We start from the raw sequence: 18,681 nt of genomic DNA, 5'->3' as shown, positions 1-18,681 counted from the left end.
GCATCATCTCAGACGTGTCATGTTCATAGCTGCTTCACATACTGTGGTTATGAGAGAAAGCAAATACACACATGCATGCAGAGATACACATGCATGTGCATAGAGAGATCAATGTTCAAACACTCCAGGTCATAGAACCATAGGATCCCAGAGTGGTTTGGGTTGGAAGGGTCCTTAAAGCTCATCCAGCTCCAACCCCTGCCATGGGCAGGGACCCCTTCCACTGGAGCAGCTTGCTCCAAGCCCCTGTGTCCAACCTGGCCTTGAGCACTGCCAGGGATGGGGCAGCCACAGCTGCTCTGGGCACCCTGTGCCAGCGCCTCAGCACCCTCCCGGGGAAGAGCTTCTGCCTAAGATCTAATTCAAAACTCCCCTCTAGTCTATGAACTTAGCTAAATTCATGGACCAGTGATGAGCAACCAAGAAGTCACACATTTTGAGAAATGCTCTTTGCAAGGAAACTCAGATTTCCTATCCAAGAATGTGAAGAAATGGCTCTGGAGAGATTGTTTCAGAGAAATCACTTGCTCTGCTCACTTTAGCATCTCCACAGTCACCATCAATGAGATTTTGCAGGATCTCTTTATGCTCTTTATGCACACACTCACACAGTAATCACAGAATCATAGAATCCCAGAATGGTTTGTGGTGGAAGGGACCTTAAAGCTCCTCCAATCCCAACCCCTGCCACGGGCAGGGACCCCTTCCACTGGAGCAGCTTGCTCCAAGCCCCTGTGTCCAACCTGGTCTTGCAAACACATTGCAAGTAATGAATGCAAAGATCACTGGAAGTCTGCTCACACCAGGCTGCTCTGGAGAATGTGAGTCCTTGGCATCGACAGATGTGAGGTCCAGCTGCGCACGTGGCGCTACCTCCGGCTGAGCAGAGCTGAGATCCCAGTAGGTAATGAGCTCCACCACCAGCTGTACTGGCTTCTCTTCATTGACACGAGGCGTGGGCAGGGAGCGTCATTCTGTTTGATCTACTAATCAGCGCTGATTCATGTTTACCCTGCAGATAACATTTCATCTGCTGGAGAAGGTCATTCTCAAGTGATGCTGGGTGGTTTCAGTAGTGCCTGATGCCTGCAATTTGAATATCCTTCTGAAGGAAGGCAGAATTCATTCAGCTCTTAGCATCGACACAATTCTTCACGGTATGGTATCACATACAAGACATTATAAATTACGGGGTACCCATCAAGCTAAAATATAATGGCCAAAAGACCTCGTGAGCTTCAGTTTTAGACAAACTAAGGCAACAAATTACTATTCTTCTAGAGCCCAAAGTGCTGAACTCTGAATAATTCAGGCTCTGGTACCACAGCTATGATTCCCATTGACCCCCTTAGCACACACTTCCTATTTCAGAGAAGTGATGCCTACAGAAAACATTGGAAGTGGACAAAATGCTGAATTCCAAAACCGAACGGCAGGGTGAGTTTCCTGTCTGTGTTGAATGAATGGTTTGGTTTGGCTCAACACATCAACACTAAGAAGGGAGAAAATACACAGTGATGGCTGCTTAAGGCTCGAGATGACACCAAGTCTGGGAAAGTGGTAAGCACCTAAGAGCCCAGGTCACTGAGACCTCTGGACCACAGGGTGATCTGTGGAGCACAAGTCAATGAGCATCATATTACAGTCAAGCACAGAATTCCCTCTGGGCACAAAGAGTGTGTGTGCTTATGGCATGGGGCACCATCTGAGGGGGAATGGTGGCAATGCCCCCTCTGGGTTAAATGAGGCTGGTTGTACCTCCTGTGGTCTTGCTTCCCTGTAAGACTTCCCAGGAAAAGCCTTCTGCTGAATGAAGCTCCGTTCCCTGGATATAGGAGCATAATAATTGGAGCATTCCCTGGAATAAGAGCATTCTACAAGCAATGCTCTGTGCCCAAGTCTCCTTCCAACAGGAACTTTGGACGTAATCCACGCACCTTGAACGGGAGTGAGACCTGCAGATACTCCTCAGTCTTTCATAACCAAAACCTCTGAGCAGAGCTTGGGCTCACAGCAAAAAACCGATGGACAGGGAGCTAAGGTTGAGCTCACGCCAAAATGACTAACACGCTTCTGTGGATGTACGAATTCAAGCAGGCAAATCACATTGCTCCTGCAACTGGTACTTGTGCAACTTCTTACTGGAATACTGTGTCTGGTTCTTATGGAAGAGCTCCAAAAAGGATGTTGACTAATTAGAAAAAGTTTAAGGAAGAGCCATATGAATCATTAAAGCTTCAGAAAACACGTCTTTTAGCAAGAGACTCCAAGATTGAGACATATTACGTCTCTTAAAGAGAAGACGAAGGGACAGTTTTATCTCAGCCTGGAAATAGCTAAGAAGGACAACAGAAAATCTGTAACAGGTTTTTCAGTCTAGCAGACAAGTGTACAACAAGATTCCCTGGCTAGAAGTCATGGATAAACCCGCGAAATGAATTCCCCAGTGGAGGCTGGCATACCAATTACTGATCTACTCTTCCAGGTGACACAGACAGAACTCCAGCGAAGTCCTGTGCGCTGTTTGGTAGGGGTTTGATCGCTTTATAATAGGGACCCTCCCTGTAAAGGTACAAACACACGGTCTGCAAATCTCTCAGCTCCAAACAGGCAAAATGAATGACGTACAAACAAATACCCCTTGGCAATGCATTGAGCTAACTTGGGTAGATTTCATTTCTGCTGCCCCTGTTCACCCTCAGGCTGTGTCTTCCCAGAGCCAGGCTAGAAGAGGAAAAGGCAGAAACCCTAAAAGAAGCACTGGAAAGCACATCCACATCAAATGTACATCCCAAGCTCTTTGCTTAATGGACAAAGACTTGCTTTCACTATGTTAACACCGAGGAAACGCCACTGCGATGGGAGAGGGTGAACAGAAACATGCTGTCTCCCATGCAGCTCAGCTCTGACTGAGCTCACGTCCCCAGACAAGACAGGATGAACGCAGCCAGAGTCTCAGAGTCACCCATCAGAAAAACCAACATCCCTTCACTTGTGATCTGATCAGACCTGACCTGGGCATCACTGAAGAGGGACAGGATAGCCCCTGTGCTAGCTGAGACACTGGCGATCAAGCAGGCAGGACGTGATCTTCATATGTTTAAACCCTCCACTTTATTGCAACCTGTTTGTTCCCTGATCCCTCGTGTTTTGATTTGTCCTCCATGTGGGACCATGCCAGGTTGGACAGAGCCTTGGGTGGGATGGTTCAGTGTGAGGTGTCCCTGCCCATGGCAGGGGGGTTGGAACTGGATGATCTTGAGGTCCTTTCCAACCCTAACTATTCTGTGATTCTATGGGAGAGGCCTGGAGCAGATCACCCTTGTGGGAGAACAGTGGATGCAATGGAAGGGAGAAGGATCAGAGAATCACCCATGACCATCCCTTGCCTGTAAAAGGTGTATTTGCTGGGTGGAACAAACTCTGTTCACTTCCTCCTCTGTTTGCTTGGAAGGTACATCCCACCACATGGTCCAAACACTGGCTAGAGGCATAGAAAAGCTGTGTGATATTAATCCACATAATGTGCTAACAGGAGGGACTAACATAACCATCACTTGCCAAGTGAATCTGTGCTTGTTCAAGCAAAGAAGACAGCAACCAACTTGAAACATGGAGGAGTCCCGATAGGAATGGGACTATTATCCAAGAAGGCAAACACACAGTGGCAGTGCTGAGCCCCGCTGAGATATCCCACTGCAGTGACCAGACACATACTGACCTCAGACATCTGTGGGAAGAGACTGATGGCCAAGGGGAGGGCCAGGCCAAAGGCCGCGAGGCACACAAGGCTTTGGACCGGGAGAATCATCCGGGGACGGGACCTCAGGAGTGATGTCCTGCAAAGGAGAGGATTCATTAGACCGTTTCATAGATCAGATGAGTGCATGCCATCATCAATGGACACTGGTGGTCACCAGGCCCCCTGGTCTCACTCTAACTGGTCTAGGCTCCTTCTCAGTAGGTCATCAACGAGTTCACCCACAAAAGAGCCTGAGTCCTGCATATGGAGCTTTTAAATCTGCCGGGGTTCCACAGCCCACACCAACCTACATTAAATCAGGATCGTTTCACACACGCTTCCCCCATTTCAAACCATCTCTACCTCGAGTAAATGGCACAGAAGGTGATCTTGCCACATGCAGGTGTCACCTGCATTAAGGCTTTGGAGACTACAGCGAGTGAGCAGAAGGCCAGGTTGCACAGAGCCTTGTGTGGGATGGTTTAGTGTGAGGTGTCCCTGCCCATAGCAGGGGGGTTGGAACTGGATGATCTTGAGGTCCTTTCCAACCCTAACTATTCTGTGATTCTATGAAATTAAGTTCTGGAGAGATAATGTGGACTTTGTGGCCCTACCAGCAGCAGTACTGAACAGGCACACAGCTCTGTTAATGGCGTAATAAAAGCAGCAAACTTGACAATACCTTAATTTGTTAAAAATCAAAGCTCTGTGGAGTCAGTGATAAGGATGTTTTAACACTCGCTGTCCCCAGGGGATATTTATGAGTTGCTAAGAGCAAACACTTTCAGATACCTGCAAGGTCAGGTTCTGATAATGACCCATTAGTGATCCTTCTGATGCCATTAACACCGAATGACAGGGACAACATTTAGCTGACTTAGGTGGCATGTTAAGTATATTCCAGGTTACAAAACCTCACACAGTTAAGGAGAAACATGTAATGGGTTTGTTCGGAAGTTGTTTACACCAAAAAGGACCCTGTCAGCCAACTTTCGCCTACCAAACTGAAGCAACCGGGACTATAAATCAACAACTTGATAGTGAGTTTCGTTTGAATATTCAGTGTGCATTAGTGATGTAGAGTCAGCAGACTTGGTGCTGGGTCATCAGCAATGGCCTTAGTCCCAGTGTGCACCCCTCCTCTGTCCATCCTGACTTGGGTGTGCTGGATGACGAGCCCAACACTGACCCAGCTTCAGTGAGTGCTTGAGCCCAGAACCCCCCCGTGTGCTGGGTGCACCCCCAGAGCGTGAGCAGCAGCTCAGGGAGGGGATCCTGCCCCTCTGCTGTGTGATGGGGAGACCCCCCCTGCAGCCCTGATCCAGCTCTGGGGCAGCAGCACAAGAGGGACGTGGAGCTGTTGGAGCGAGGCCAGAGGAGGCCATGGAGATGCTGCGAGGGCTGGAGCAGCTCTGCTCTGGAGCCAGGCTGAGAGAGCTGGGCTGGGGCAGCCTGGACAAGAGAAGGCTCCTGAAGGGGAGACCTGAGAGCAGCTCCAGTGCCTAAAGGGGCTGCAGGGAACCTGGAGAGGGGCTTGGGACAAGGGCCTGTAGGGACAGGCCAAGGGGAATGGCTTGAACCTGCCCGAGGGGAGACTGAGCTGAGCTCTTAGGCAGAAGCTCTTCCCTGGGAGGGTGCTGAGGCGCTGGCACAGGGTGCCCAGAGAAGCTGTGGCTGCCCCATCCCTGGCAGTGCTCAAGGCCAGGTTGGACACAGGGGCTTGGAGCAAGCTGCTCCAGTGGAAGGGGTCCCTGCCCGTGGCAGGGGTTGGAGCTGGAGGAGCTTTAAGGTCCCTTCCAACACAAACCAGGCTGGGATTCTATGATTCCGATCTCAAGGATGCTGATGCCTCACAGTGTCCTGCCATCAAACACGGGCCAAGATCTGCTAGTTTCCACTGGGATGATAACATAGGAGCTCCCTTTTGGCCAAGGAAAGTACAATCAGATTACACCAACCGCTAAACATCACTGTGGTTACCATCACCAAGGATGCAAAACCGCATTCCTAATGCATCATGCACCTTTCACAAGGTGCCCACCAAAACCAAACCGAGGAGCCCTCCCCACACCAGGGCATGCCACCAGCCTGCTTTGGCACACGTGGTGCTGCAGGCACCTCTCCCCACATTACCTCAGCCCCCTTCCACTCCACGTTTACTGCAGGCTACAAACATGCACCTGATGGATTCTAACGGAGCAGCTGATGTGTGGGAACTTGTTACCCTGCTGCACGGTGTCTGTGTGTCTGAACATTCAGACTCTTCACCCTTCGCTAGCAATGCTTGCTGAAAGCTGTCTTCATCTTGAGAAGGTCTGGGGGAAGTGGGGAAGGGAAACAAGATCCAGAGCCTCAACTCCTCCAGTATCCCAGCTCCTCATTAATAAGCTCTCAAGACGGAGTTGATCCTATCCATTTGTGCTGTGAAAGCCAAGCTTCTGTTCCCCAGTGTTTAGCTGCTTTGCATAGAGCATGATCTAACCCAAAAGCCTCCTGCAGAAGTCCACAAGGATTTTGTCTGAGTCAGGGAAGGAGGTTACCTTGCTCCATGCTCTTTAACAAACGCAACATTAGGGAATTGCCACCAATAAGCTGTGATAACCAGCCCCTGGGATGCTGACGGGTAACTCTTGGAACTGATTTATTCCCCTGCTTAAGCTGTTGTGATCCACGAGAGCCCTCGCTGAGCAAATCCTATGACCAGCATCCACCCCTAGAGCACAGTTTAGAACCAAACCATCACTGCTTATACCACCCCTGACATCTTAATTTGGAAGCTGCACCCTCTTTAATTACCGCCCAGTTGGGGACCTTATAATCACCCAAGTAAAACCTCAACCAATTTAAACTGATCCCAGGTTCAGCCCCCAGGTGTGATTTCCAGGAGCGCTTCAGACTCAGGCCAGTTCAAATAACAATGGCCAAGCTCTTAATTAAGAAGAGTTACGGCTCGATTTAAAGAGGAGAGGGGATTAATTAACACATGTGGTGTAATGTCTTAATTGGGCTTCAGAGCCCGCATTTTGTGTGGTTCAGAATAAATGATTCATAATTAGCCAAAAGGTCCAGTTTGCTTCTGGCCCTCGCGCCTTCGCTCTCCCTGTGCAGAAGAACACGAAGTTAAATATTGGATGCTGCCTTTTGTTAGCTCTCAACTGCAATCAAAACCCGATCAAGCCCCCCGTTGGAAGTGAATGATTAGATGTTTCCAAAGGGTTTCATTGCAGAGTTTTATGGGAGATTAAAGACAAATAACATTAATATCCCTTTGTTGAAGAATGAATTAGTTTACAGCTCTGTCCTGGGTGCTCTGACAAAGGGTTAGATCAGGGAGGTGGAGATCTGGACCTTTAGAATCCCCCCGACAGCCCAACTTTGCTGGTGGCATCTTTAAAGCAGACAACTTTATTCACAAGAGCAAATACCACCTTACCCTACCAGTAATTCTGCAGAACTACTTGAAGCTACTTTCGTATGAGACCATGGACCCATATGAACGGCGTTATGAACTTAGCGACTGTCACCATGTACACAGGACAGGATTGGCCAAGCCCTACACAATGAAACCTTGGTGCTCAGGTTAGAGAACACAAGGCTGAAAAGTTGGCACCGAGAGAAGGTCTCATAATGGAAATCAGCAGGAAGACAATAATACAGATGTTTCATTCTTCCCAGTTTTAGAAGCCAAATTTGTGGCACCAGTGGTCTACTTACTGTAAACGATCTTAGTGGTCTCCTCATGTAAGTGATCCATGTTTATGCATCAACCTTTGGATGGCAAAGAACATGCATTTTTGCAATACTTCATGGAATCCCAGACTGGATTGTGTTGGAAGGGACCTTAAAGCTCCTCCAGCTCCAACCCCTGCCATGGGCAGGGACCCCTTCCACTGGAGCAGCTCCAAGCCCCTGTGTCCATCCTGGCCTTGAGCACTGCCAGGGATGGGGCAGCCACAGCTTCTCTGGGCACCCTGTGCCAGCGCCTCAGCACCCTCCCGGGGAAGAGCTTCTGCTTAAGAGCTCAGCTCAGTCTCCCCTCGGGCAGGTTCAAGCCATTCCCCTTGGCCTGTCCCTACAGGCCCTTGTCCGAAGCCCCTCTCCAGCTTTCCTGCAGCCCCTTTAGGCCCTGGAGCTGCTTTAAGGTCTCCCCTTCAGGAGCTTTCTCTTCTCCAGGCTGCACAAACCCAGCTCTCTCAGCCTGGCTCAGCTTCCCCCTTCCTCTCTCTTTTTAGCTCTTTTTCCTAAAGGTTTGTTTCTTTAGCCCTTCAAAAGCCCCTTTATGGCCATTCCTTCTGCAATTTACCCTCACAAAATGTGCCTAACAGGCATTAAAAAGGCAGCAACACACTGGGAAGCCTGTGGCTCACTAATCCTATGGAAGACTTCCTGTTACGGGATACACCTAAACCAGCTAGACCTTCGGGATAACATTTCCATATGCATGAGTGTGCATGTACGTAGGTATATCCACACAACACATACTTGTACAGACAGTACATCTGCTCCGCGGAGACAGTGTGTTGTAGAGCTTGTAAATACACCTTCATTCAACTTTCATCACATTGTTCATTAGTGGCTTCAATTTTGCATAATTTGGCAGCTGCCTCTGGCGTTTTTCAAGAGGTGCTGTAATTTATTCCATATGGAAGTCAGTTGCCACACTCAAAAGGAGTTATCGGGTTCAGTGAACCAGAGCTGTATTTGTCTAGAAGGAGGTGTCAGATGCTAAACTCAATCTGACAGGAGTTAACCAAAGTCTCCCAGCTGACAGATTCTGTGGGGTTTCTGTAGTGTTTGCTATAAACAGGTTCAAAGCTAATACATACATTGCAAGACGATGCTGGCGGGGTAAGGAGGAGTGATGGAGATGAAGCTTGGGGCGTCCCGAAGCATCCTGAGCTCCTTGGAGCCTTCAAAACCCGTCTCTGATGTGCAAACACTCTTTGAGGTTGTCCTACCCCACATCCCACTTCTTCAGAGAGCCCCTCAGGTCCCCCTGCTCTCTGTAGAGGGTCTTTTTGAGCTTTTCCCACTTATTTTGGGTCAATTTGGGAATCCTGAGCTCTTCCAGCAACCAGTAGCTCTCTTTGCTGCCCCGTCCAGCTTGTCCTCACCAAGGAGCATCTCCTGCTCTTTGCTATAGCCCCAGTGCCCCCTCCAGAGGACACAGCAGATGCGAAGCGAGTGTGGTTGGGGGGATTTCAGTGCTTGATTGACACCATTAAAGGAGCAGTTTCAATGTTTACTCTGGAAACAGCCACAGCAGTTTAAGGTGTCGCTGCTGGCAGCTGCTTGAGTTTAAACAAACCTCAGCGAGGCTTTAGCCGGACGGAGCCACTTCGCGCTTCCAAGAGGGAAAAGCACCTGTAGGAAATGCTCTGGAGAAGGGAAATATCCCCAGGAAAAGGCCACGAACACGAGGCCCAGGAGGGCCTCTTCCCTCGCACCCCTTTCTGCAGTGAAAACCATGGTTTAAGCTGAAGGAAACAGCCTTCCAGCACCGAAAAGCCATGGGCTGAGCACTGCTTTATCCATTTTCCATGGTTAGACCGACTTAGCCAAGCAAGAGCAGCTCTGGAACGTTGATCCAGCCTGGGAGCATCCCAATTTTATGAGTTTTACAGGGAAACAGCCCTGACAACTGCTGCAGGAGGATGCTGACATGCTGGGGCAGCTCCGCCACAAGATCAGGATATGGACATGAAGAAAGAATAGAAACACTCCTCTTTTCTGGACACAACTATTCTGCTGCCCTGTTCTCTCTTGCCCATTGTCAATAGTTCCAGCTTTATCTGCCCTCCATAGCACCACACAGTCCGCTCTAGGGCCTCCTCTTGTCTAGCCTGACATACATGAGCTGTTGGAGCCCATCCTGCTGTGCTTCAGACCCCCCGAGGTTGCTTGTACTGTGAGGCAGAGAAGAAACTTTAGGATGAGGAGATAAGAAGAGCTTATGCTCTTCAGTCTCCACTGCCATTAGCTCAATGTGTCCACAGCAGATACTGTCCATCACTACTTGTCCATCACTTGTCCCTCATTTATGCAGACCACATGAACCAAGTACCACTGGATTTGGGCCCTCCCACCACAGAGCTCAGGCTACAGGGGAACCTGAAATTACACTTACACACAGACCTGGATGGTCGACACATAGACGGGCTCAACAATGCCAGGAGTTGGAAGCTGGACAAAGACCGCTGGAGAAATCTTGGATGGTGGCTGGGAGAAACCAGCCCCATGCCCCAAATTTCATCATAACCCCCAGAACAAAGGATTCACAGGAGCATTCAAATGAAGGGAAATGTCTGAGGGACAAGAAGTCCAACTTAGAGTCATAGAATTCTATTCTCTTCTATGATTCTATGATAGAATGGTTTGGGTTGGAAGGGACCTTCAAAGCTCATCTAGTCCAACTCCCCTGTAATGAGCAGGGACATCTTCAACCAGACCAGGTTGCTCAGATCTTCACGCAGTGGATGCAGCCATCCCCACATCCCTGTGACATGGCAGAAACTAATGAAGTCCCCATTGTCTGCTCCAAAGTCAGCTACACCCCATAGAGGCGTCGTCTTCGTCTCATAGACGACGCAAACCCAATATTTCTCCGTATTAAAGTTGCCAACACGGATATTATTTATAAAACCTCAATGAGAATACATCTGCACAAAATAACTGACACCGTGTTCCCTGCATGGCATATGCAGGCTCAAAATAAACATGGATTCTATATGTTAGCTGCTTCAACAGAGTGTCCAAGCAGCAGGAAATGCATGAAACATGGGGAAAGAATGGAGCTCAGCAGTGGGAGGTAACATTGAATTCCTTGGAGAGCAGAGAAGGCGGCCCTGGGAGTTAAAATACACAGCAGGCAAAGAGACGAGGGAAGCCAAGAGAGCTGAAAAAAAATGGCACAAGAGACGAGAGAGGCAGCTGGGGGAGTTAAAACATGCAGATGGAGAGATGGCTGAGAGAGAGGAAAGACCTGGATCCAAGTGGAAAGACGGCGACCAGGAACTGGCCACTTAAAATAAACTTTTCCCATAGGGAAGGAGTTCTCCATGGATGGCAAAACCGCTGCTGGGAGCAGGGAGGGTGCTCCTGGTGGGGTGCAATTCCCACCCGAGGGCAGCGCTGGCACCCACAGCCACCCCGGCCTCAGCGCAAGGCAGGAGAATCGCTCTCCTCCTTCCCCACATCCCCAAGTGGGAATGACTTAGGAGAGGATCCAGATTGCCACTTCTGATTCCAGATCTCCAAATAATAAGCCGTCACGCTCGTCTTTCTCATTATAGACACTGTAAGGATGTCTATAAATAAGTTGATAATGCATTCCTTGCTATGACTCCCATGAAAAACACCCTGGGCTAACTCGAATTCTACTGAATTAAAAAAAGTTAAACTTTTCACCAAATGCTCCAAGTTTTTCTCTCAAAATGAGCTTTCGCCCCTGCCTGTGCCCTCCAGTAACCACTTTAAAAGATACATGAGTGGAGACCTGGACTGAGAATCGCTCAGCTGTGGAAAGGGATGCTTTTTGCATCAGATGGATGCTTTCATGTCCTACAGCAGTACCAGCAGCTTCAGCTGCGTGGTCAAACTACACCCCTCTCCCTATTCCTGCTGTTTCTCACTCACAGGCTTCCAAGAATCCAAAGGGAGACCTTAGAGCAGCTCCAGTGCCTAAAGGGGCTGCAGGAAACATGGAGAGGGGCTTGGGACAAGGGCCTGTAGGGCCAGGCCAAGGGGAATGGCTTGAACCTGCCCGAGGGGAGACTGAGCTGAGCTCTTAGGCAGAAGCTCTTCCCTGTGAGGGTGCTGAGGCGCTGGCACAGGGTGCCCAGAGAAGCTGTGGCTGCCCCATCCCTGGCAGCGCTCAAGGCCATGTTGGAATCTACCCCTGCTCCCTGTGTCTACAGCAGCCATCTCCAGACAGCAGAAGGTGTTACCAAGACTGTGCCCTGCTGCAAGGAACCACCACAGTCCCTTTAGAAAAGAGAGGGAAAACAGTGTATTTCGGCTCCAAAGAGCTGAAAGAACTTACTTTACAGCTGCCAAAACAGAGTTTGACACCCTGTTTCCCCCCACACCCAGGTCATGGGGGGAACTGACACTTAGGTGCTAGATGGATACCACACTATATCTATATATTTAAACGCAGATGCTAAAAATCAGTGCCCAACTTTACAGAAGCAGCTCCAGCCCTTCCCTTCAGGAGAGAAAATTGCCCAGGGGTGTTTCTACAAGGATAAACAAGGCTAAAAAAGTTATGGGTCAATCCCTAACCCTACTAATTGCTATTTACATTGTCAGTGGAGTGCTTTAGAGCAGCCATTACCAACAGCTTTGTTTAGAGAGTGCTTCCAGCTTGGCTGTCAGGACAAAGGTAGCAAGCCCTTTAGCATCCCCATCTTTCAATGCACTGATCAGTCTCCAGGGGCTGGCAAAGGTGATCCCCACCTCATGGATCATTCATGCCAACTGAGCTGCTGATGGGTGTCCTCAAAGAGCCACAGGCACCCAAGAGATCCAAAAAGGCTCCGAGCATCTCTGGGCAAAGGAAAAAGAAGAGGTGCTGGGAAGGAAGGTGGGAGACTGGCCAATGGACAGGGCAGTTTGGGGGGGGTTCCTACTGGGAACTTTGATAGAAGATAACTGGATATGAAATAATAACTCTGCCTTTTCCTGTCCACTCTCCTAGTACTGAGCAACCTGCTCTAGGGGAAGGTGCCCTGCCCGTGGCAGGGGGTTAGAGTTGGATGATCTATCTTAAGGTCCTTTCCAACCCAAACCATGTTGTTATATATGATTCTATGATACATTCTTCCAAGAAAGTCCAAGCCACTGGAGTTCAAATAGGGCCTAAGCAAGTCCAACAGTGGCCAAGGTGGTCTGGGTGTGATGCACGGTCAGCAAGTCCCTACACTCCCTATCTGGCTGAACACAAGCCAAGACCTTTAGTGTGACCCCACGTGGCAGCTCTAACGTTTGCTAAGCAGAGGGCTGAAAACCTAGGGATACTTTTCCACTGAATTCAGGGAGTTTTGGCTCACCTTGACCCTATGGAATAGGGTTATGCAAACTGCTGGGGACTCAGAAAGATGCGTTAAAATAACAGCATCAATATAACACCTACAAAATGGTCCAAAATGATGGAACACCAACATCTTAATAAGCAAAATATAGTCTTTGATGCTTAGGAATATCAAAGGATAACATCAACCGTGGCTCTTTTCTCCCTTCCCATTGAAAAAAACCCCTCTTTGTATTACCCCCCACTTACTTTTCCAGTATGGACATTATAATTGGAGGTAGAACCAGTATAGGCATTGGCAGAACCACTCTGGTCAGGGCTGTTTCTAGCAGTGCCTGAAACAGGAACACAAACAAAACAAAGCCAAGACTTTTAAAACCCATCCCAGGACGTACCTGGGCCGAGCAAGCAAGATGTGGACACAGAAATGCTTTGGCTAGGCTGTCTTGTGTCGATGTGAATGAATGTACCAACACACGCTTTCAACATTGCTATCAGCTATTGGGATACAACCGGGTTTTGCTCTGTTGATAGAAACAACAGGCTGGAGCCCATTCCACAAATCCAGGGGAATAACCAGACACTCAAGCGCTTCCCTGATGTCAGTTTACGTGACCAAAATGCTCAAACATCCCATCTTATCCCACAGAATGGTTTTAAACTGAGAATGAGATGAGCTCTTAGGCACAAGCTCTTCCCTGTGAGGGTGCTGAGGCGCTGGCACAGGGTGCCCAGAGAAGCTGTGGCTGCCCCATCCCTGGCAGTGCTCAAGGCCAGGTTGGACACAGGGGCATGGAGCAAGCTGCTCCAGTGGAAGGGGTCCCTGCGCATGGCAGGGGTTGGGGCTGGATGAGCTTTAAGGTCCCTTCAACTCAAACCAGTCTGGGATCCTATGATATTCCTACACAACCATGTTAGTGCTGCCTGGAGAGGCAAAACAGCTGCCTGGAAGATGCTGTGAGGTGGAATATCTCAGTGTGATATTCAACTCCTCCCTCGACCGAGATTCGATTTCAGTGATGTGCTGGGGGACCACAGCACCTTATTCTCTGCTCCAAGATTTGTTGCTGCTTTTTAATCGCTGGTGGTTTATGACAAAGCATTGTAACACATAGTCCTCTCTTCTCCCAAGCAGACACCCAACTGTGGGGCTATGGCTGTCCATCCACTGGTGCTTTCTTCCTAGCGAGATACACCAAGAAGCAGCAAACAGAGCAGCATGATACCTATAAGTTACCCTGAAATGAGTCCGAGAGAAGACCATGGTCACTCCAGCAAGGTGCAGAACCACCACTGTGTCTTCATTTCCATCTTCCAACCACCTTTGCCAGCACCCAACTGGGATGCCCCAAGCTCTGCAACCACGCGTGGGGCTTTGGCAGACCCAGGCAGAGGACACTGTGGATTTTGGATGAAAATGATCACGCAATACAGCTAGGTTTGGGAGCACTCAATCCTTCCAGTCTGGGATAAGGTCTCGGAGAGGCACATATGTGTCTACTGAGGCCAAATTTTACATGACAAACCCGTATACTAAGCTATTTAGGAAGAAGCATTGGGATTAGCTGGCAGCTGGGCAGAACTTCTCAGAAGTCCCATATTTGATGTTTAAACTCCACCTAAACCCCATTTATAGAACCTGCACTTTGACTACTTATTTTCTATGTTGTTTTCTTCCTCTCAACCATTAGGATGGAGAGGGGAAAGCTTGGGTCCTGAAGCCAGTTACTGGAAGTGAGGAAAACTGGCTCAAGTAAGTATCTCCAAGCCCTTCAACAGATTGTTTTAATCTCCCTGTTAAACAACAATATGGAGAGATATTAGAGATCCCCCATTTCTTGCCGAGGACTGTAAATCTGTACATTAATTGCTGTCTACGAAGTGCCTTAAGAGCCTTGGACAGAAGGAGCGAGAGAAATGCCAAGCATTATATTATTAACTCCTCTGCCTGGGCGTGTGCTTTGGTACATGCTTTACATTTCAGATTAAAGCCCACTTGGAAACAACATGTCTCAGACAATCAGATGATGCTCAGAAGACAAAACTATGTGAGGATGGAAGAAAAGGGGATAATTGCAGGCAGATGGCAGCGTAGAGGGTTACAGGGGAAACCAGGCCAGGTGTTAGGATGGGGATAACAACATCTGGCTACCCTCCCAAAGCTTCGTTCATGCAGTTTTGACATGGCGAGGGTTAAAAAGCTACTCAGCTCCAAAATGAAGACTTCCTCATTTAGAAAAAGGTGCAAGTTATCTTCACTTCGTATTCAACATCAACTGCTTACATGTTTCCACAAAGAAATCCTAAGGCTGTGAAAGCAGCAGGGTAGTACAGGATCTTCCTGATGTCAATCTGCACCCTTCTAAACCATCAGGGTGAGCTGAATTTGCCAGCATGACGTGAGCCTGCGTTCACCGGCACACTCTGTTTGGTGGCTACACAACTGCATGTGTGGATACAATGCAGGCAATGAGTTTTGATGTGTCGTTCTCATCGTATCGTATCGTATCGTATCGTATCATATCATCACAGAGTAGTTTGGGTTGGAAAGGACCTTAAAGCTCCTCCAGCTCCAACCCCTGCCACGGGCAGGGACCCCTTCCACTGGAGCAGCTTGCTCCAAGCCCCTGTGTCCAACCTGGCCTTGAGCACTGCCAGGGATGGGGCAGCCACAGCTTCTCTGGGCACCCTGGGCCTCAGCACCCTCCCAGGGAAGAATCCTTTCCTAGTATCTAAATCTCTTCTATTTGTAGCTCTTCCGAGCCATCAGCTCCCATGGCTGTGGGACTTGTTAAGCCTGAAAGCCAGTCGTGTCCGCGCTCCCCGGAATGCCCACCAGGAACCTCACAGGTACATACGTGTTTTGCTGCAATCCTGGAAGACCCGACAATGTTTCCGTTATTGTCCAAAACATCAATTCCTTCTTCGAGCTCCGTGTGCCTCATCAGGACAACATTGCAGATATTGGCACTAGCTGAGGATGAGAAAAGCACGATGATTAGCAGCGCGGGCCTGGTCAATACCAAATGGCAGGCTTCTGTTCGCCGCGACAGCCCTTCAGCTTCGCCTGCCTCAATCTGCCAAGAAGTTTCTGCAAGTCAAGGAGCTACTTTTACACCAAGACTAAGATGTGATTCCCAAGAAGAGAATAATAACCAAGAGCAAAGGGATCTGCTGCCACAGTCAGGAACGTATTGATGCAAAGAAACACTAGTTCCAGATGCTGGTGTTCGCACAAGCTCCCACTCTCCATAGGGATCTTTCACCCACCATGTCAATCTACTAAGTCAAACAGGTCCTTGCCCTGGGCTGCCAGTTGCTTTCAGCCAGCCAGGCACTGCTGACTGACAGCTGCCTTGTCTTATGGTACATCCCAGAGCTGGTTTTAACTCCCCATCCTAAGCCAGCAGATAACCTCTTCTTGAATAACGGGTTTAACAGGGATGCTGGAAATACACTATGAGGGATTCCACTCAGCAACGAAGGTGAACTTAGATCTGAGCTCTTAAAAGGACAAACTTAGGGGTTTTAATCAAATAGGACACGGTTGGGTTGGTTCCGTGGACACATGTCCCATTAGCGAGGGTCCTGCTGACTATTTGCCCTTCTTTCACGTTTTAGGGGAAAAATACCTCTGTGGGCTTAATTTGGAGACCTGTTTCTTTGCTTTAACAATATTGATCTGAACTATAACGCAAACCAGCAGGGTTTGGATCTGCTTCCCAAGTGGCATTTCCCACATCTCGGCCCTGCAGAGGTGGGAGCAGATCTGGGACCCTTTCTGACGCCCCCCACCCTCACCCAGCCTATGGCTTCTGTACCCTTCTCAAGATGATCCCAAATTCTCCTCCTTGAGTAATGACTTAGGGATGTGAAACACCTTTCCCAGGTTCAGCTCCTCTCCGGGGCTGAGTCACTGCTTCATTTTTCCATCGCAAAGCTGCTAATTCCTATACAACTTGAAGTTTGGATAAACTGGCATCTTCCAGCATCACCCCCCTCCCCTCCCCAGCACATTTTGTTGCAAACTTTCCAACCAGAACTAATACAAACCCACTGTTGCTGCAAGTACCATGGCTTCCAAAAATGTGCTTCTGCACTGCTTGATGGGTTAATATTCACTAATTAATCTCAATTCATGTCATATAACAAATGTCTAATTTTTTGAGGGTGGTGGGTGGGTGAGCCCTATAGCATCGCAGCTCGCTGCAATCAAGGCTGATTTGTGGTGACAAATGCTCCTTACACTCGAGAAGAAGAGGAACATACACACACGCACACTCTGTCTCTCTCTTTAATATTCGAACTACCAGACCACTCTTCCCATCTATCAAAATATCTGTGTTACCAACCCTCCAGCTCCTTCATCCTGGATGCAAAAGCAAGCAGGCAGCTCATTTAAAGGGAGTTTAGCCCCCCTCCTTTCTCATTTCTCTTCTTTAGCACTCACATGAGCCGTCCTTCTAGCTATCAGTCAAGACTGAACACATGAAACCACGCCAGCAGAGATGCTCTGGCCGAGGCGGGATCCACCAGAACAAAGCTCTTGTGAGACTCATGATGGGGTGTGCAGATCCGTTGCTTCCACCACAGCTGGAGGCTTCTCCAACTCACTGGATGCTGTTAGGGTTCAAGAATCCCGGACCAGTTTGTGTTGGAAGCGACCTTAAAGCTCCTCCAGCTCCAACCCCTGCCACGGGCAGGGGCCCCTTCCACTGGAGCAGCTTGCTCCAAGCCCCTGTGTCCAACCTGGCCTTGAACACTGCCAGGGATGGGGCAGCCACAGCTTCTCTGGGCACCCTGTGCCAGCGCCTCAGCATCCTCACAGGGAAGAGCTTCTTCCTTATCTCCAGCCTGAACTTCCCCTGTTTCAGTCTGAATCCATCACCCCTTGTCCTATCCCTACAGTCCCTGATGAAGAGCTCCTCTCCAGCATCCTTGCAGCCCCCTTCAGACACTGGAAGCTGCTCTGAGGTCTCCATGCAGCTTCTCTTCCCCAGGCTGAACAGCCCCAGTGTTCTCAGCCTGTCTTGACCCAGCTGGATGGAGACCACAAAGCTTTGATGCATTCCTCCAATTCTCCAGCTTCTATCAACCAAGCTCAGCCCAGTGAGAGGGAGCAAGGAAGAACCAGGGCTTAATGGTTGTGGAGCAAGAGCTTTACACCAGCTTTTTCATGTAGAGAAAGTGAGATTCTGCCCTTACGCAGGGGGCTGGGGGGTCAAAAGCAATGGGAAGATGCATCTTAATTAAACAGTTTGTCCAGGTCTGCAAACCAGTAACTCGCAGCTTTCAAAACCACACAGCGGCAATTAGTGGGAGGATTCCTGATGTCCTGGCACATAATGAAGCATGAGAGTACACAAATAAAATAAGCACCAGAGAATTAATTGCAGGCTAAACAAATTAATTAAGGGTCCTCAATCAATGCCGCCACAAGCAGAACCTCTTTCTCCTTGCACCTTGGGATGGAAGCAGATCAAGCCGGTGGCAAAGGCTTTCCATGTGCATCTCTCACTCAAACCCAGTCTTGTGCTCACCTCTAGTGCCCTTCTGGTTATAGAAATCGTAAGAAAGCTGAAAGAGATATTCTAAAGAGATATTCCAAGGAAGCTTTGGGAAAGCAATAATAACATCCATAGATGTGCAAGCAACGTGCTCAGAAACAAGATCGAGTGCAATCACAGACCACAATCCCCATCACCTCCTGCTCTGCAGGCAGGGCAAGAGGCTGTTTTTCTGGCAGAAAAGGGGAAAAACCCCAGCAATGCAGGAACTGAAGGTTGGAGGGTCAGAGCAACCAGCTCTCTGTAACAAAAGGAGTAAAAAGACCAGTGGAACTGAGAGCACCAGGTAGGTGAAGAGGCTCAGCAACCTCAAGTGAAGCCCTGAGGATATGGCCCTTGCA

The 18,681-nt window shown here is 49.0% G+C and overlaps 1 protein-coding gene across 2 annotated transcripts in view; it reads right to left on the bottom strand.

Moving 5' to 3' along the window:
• Positions 1 to 18,681, bottom strand: part of SFXN5 (sideroflexin 5) — a 102,846-nt gene that overhangs the window by 18,653 nt on the left and 65,512 nt on the right. For both annotated transcript variants that reach the window (XM_065662455.1, XM_065662463.1), the window contains 3 exons: positions 15,632 to 15,747; positions 13,023 to 13,108; positions 3,722 to 3,839 (listed from right to left, as the gene is read on the bottom strand). In XM_065662455.1, the coding sequence (XP_065518527.1) occupies positions 3,722 to 3,839; positions 13,023 to 13,108; positions 15,632 to 15,747 (320 nt within the window). The remainder of the gene's footprint in view (positions 1 to 3,721; positions 3,840 to 13,022; positions 13,109 to 15,631; positions 15,748 to 18,681) is intronic.

The sequence above is a fragment of the Lathamus discolor genome, chromosome 1 (genome assembly GCF_037157495.1).
Source record: "Lathamus discolor isolate bLatDis1 chromosome 1, bLatDis1.hap1, whole genome shotgun sequence".
NCBI classification, from domain to species: Eukaryota; Metazoa; Chordata; class Aves; order Psittaciformes; family Psittacidae; genus Lathamus; species Lathamus discolor.
This window is presented reverse-complemented; position numbering and strand designations above follow the sequence as displayed.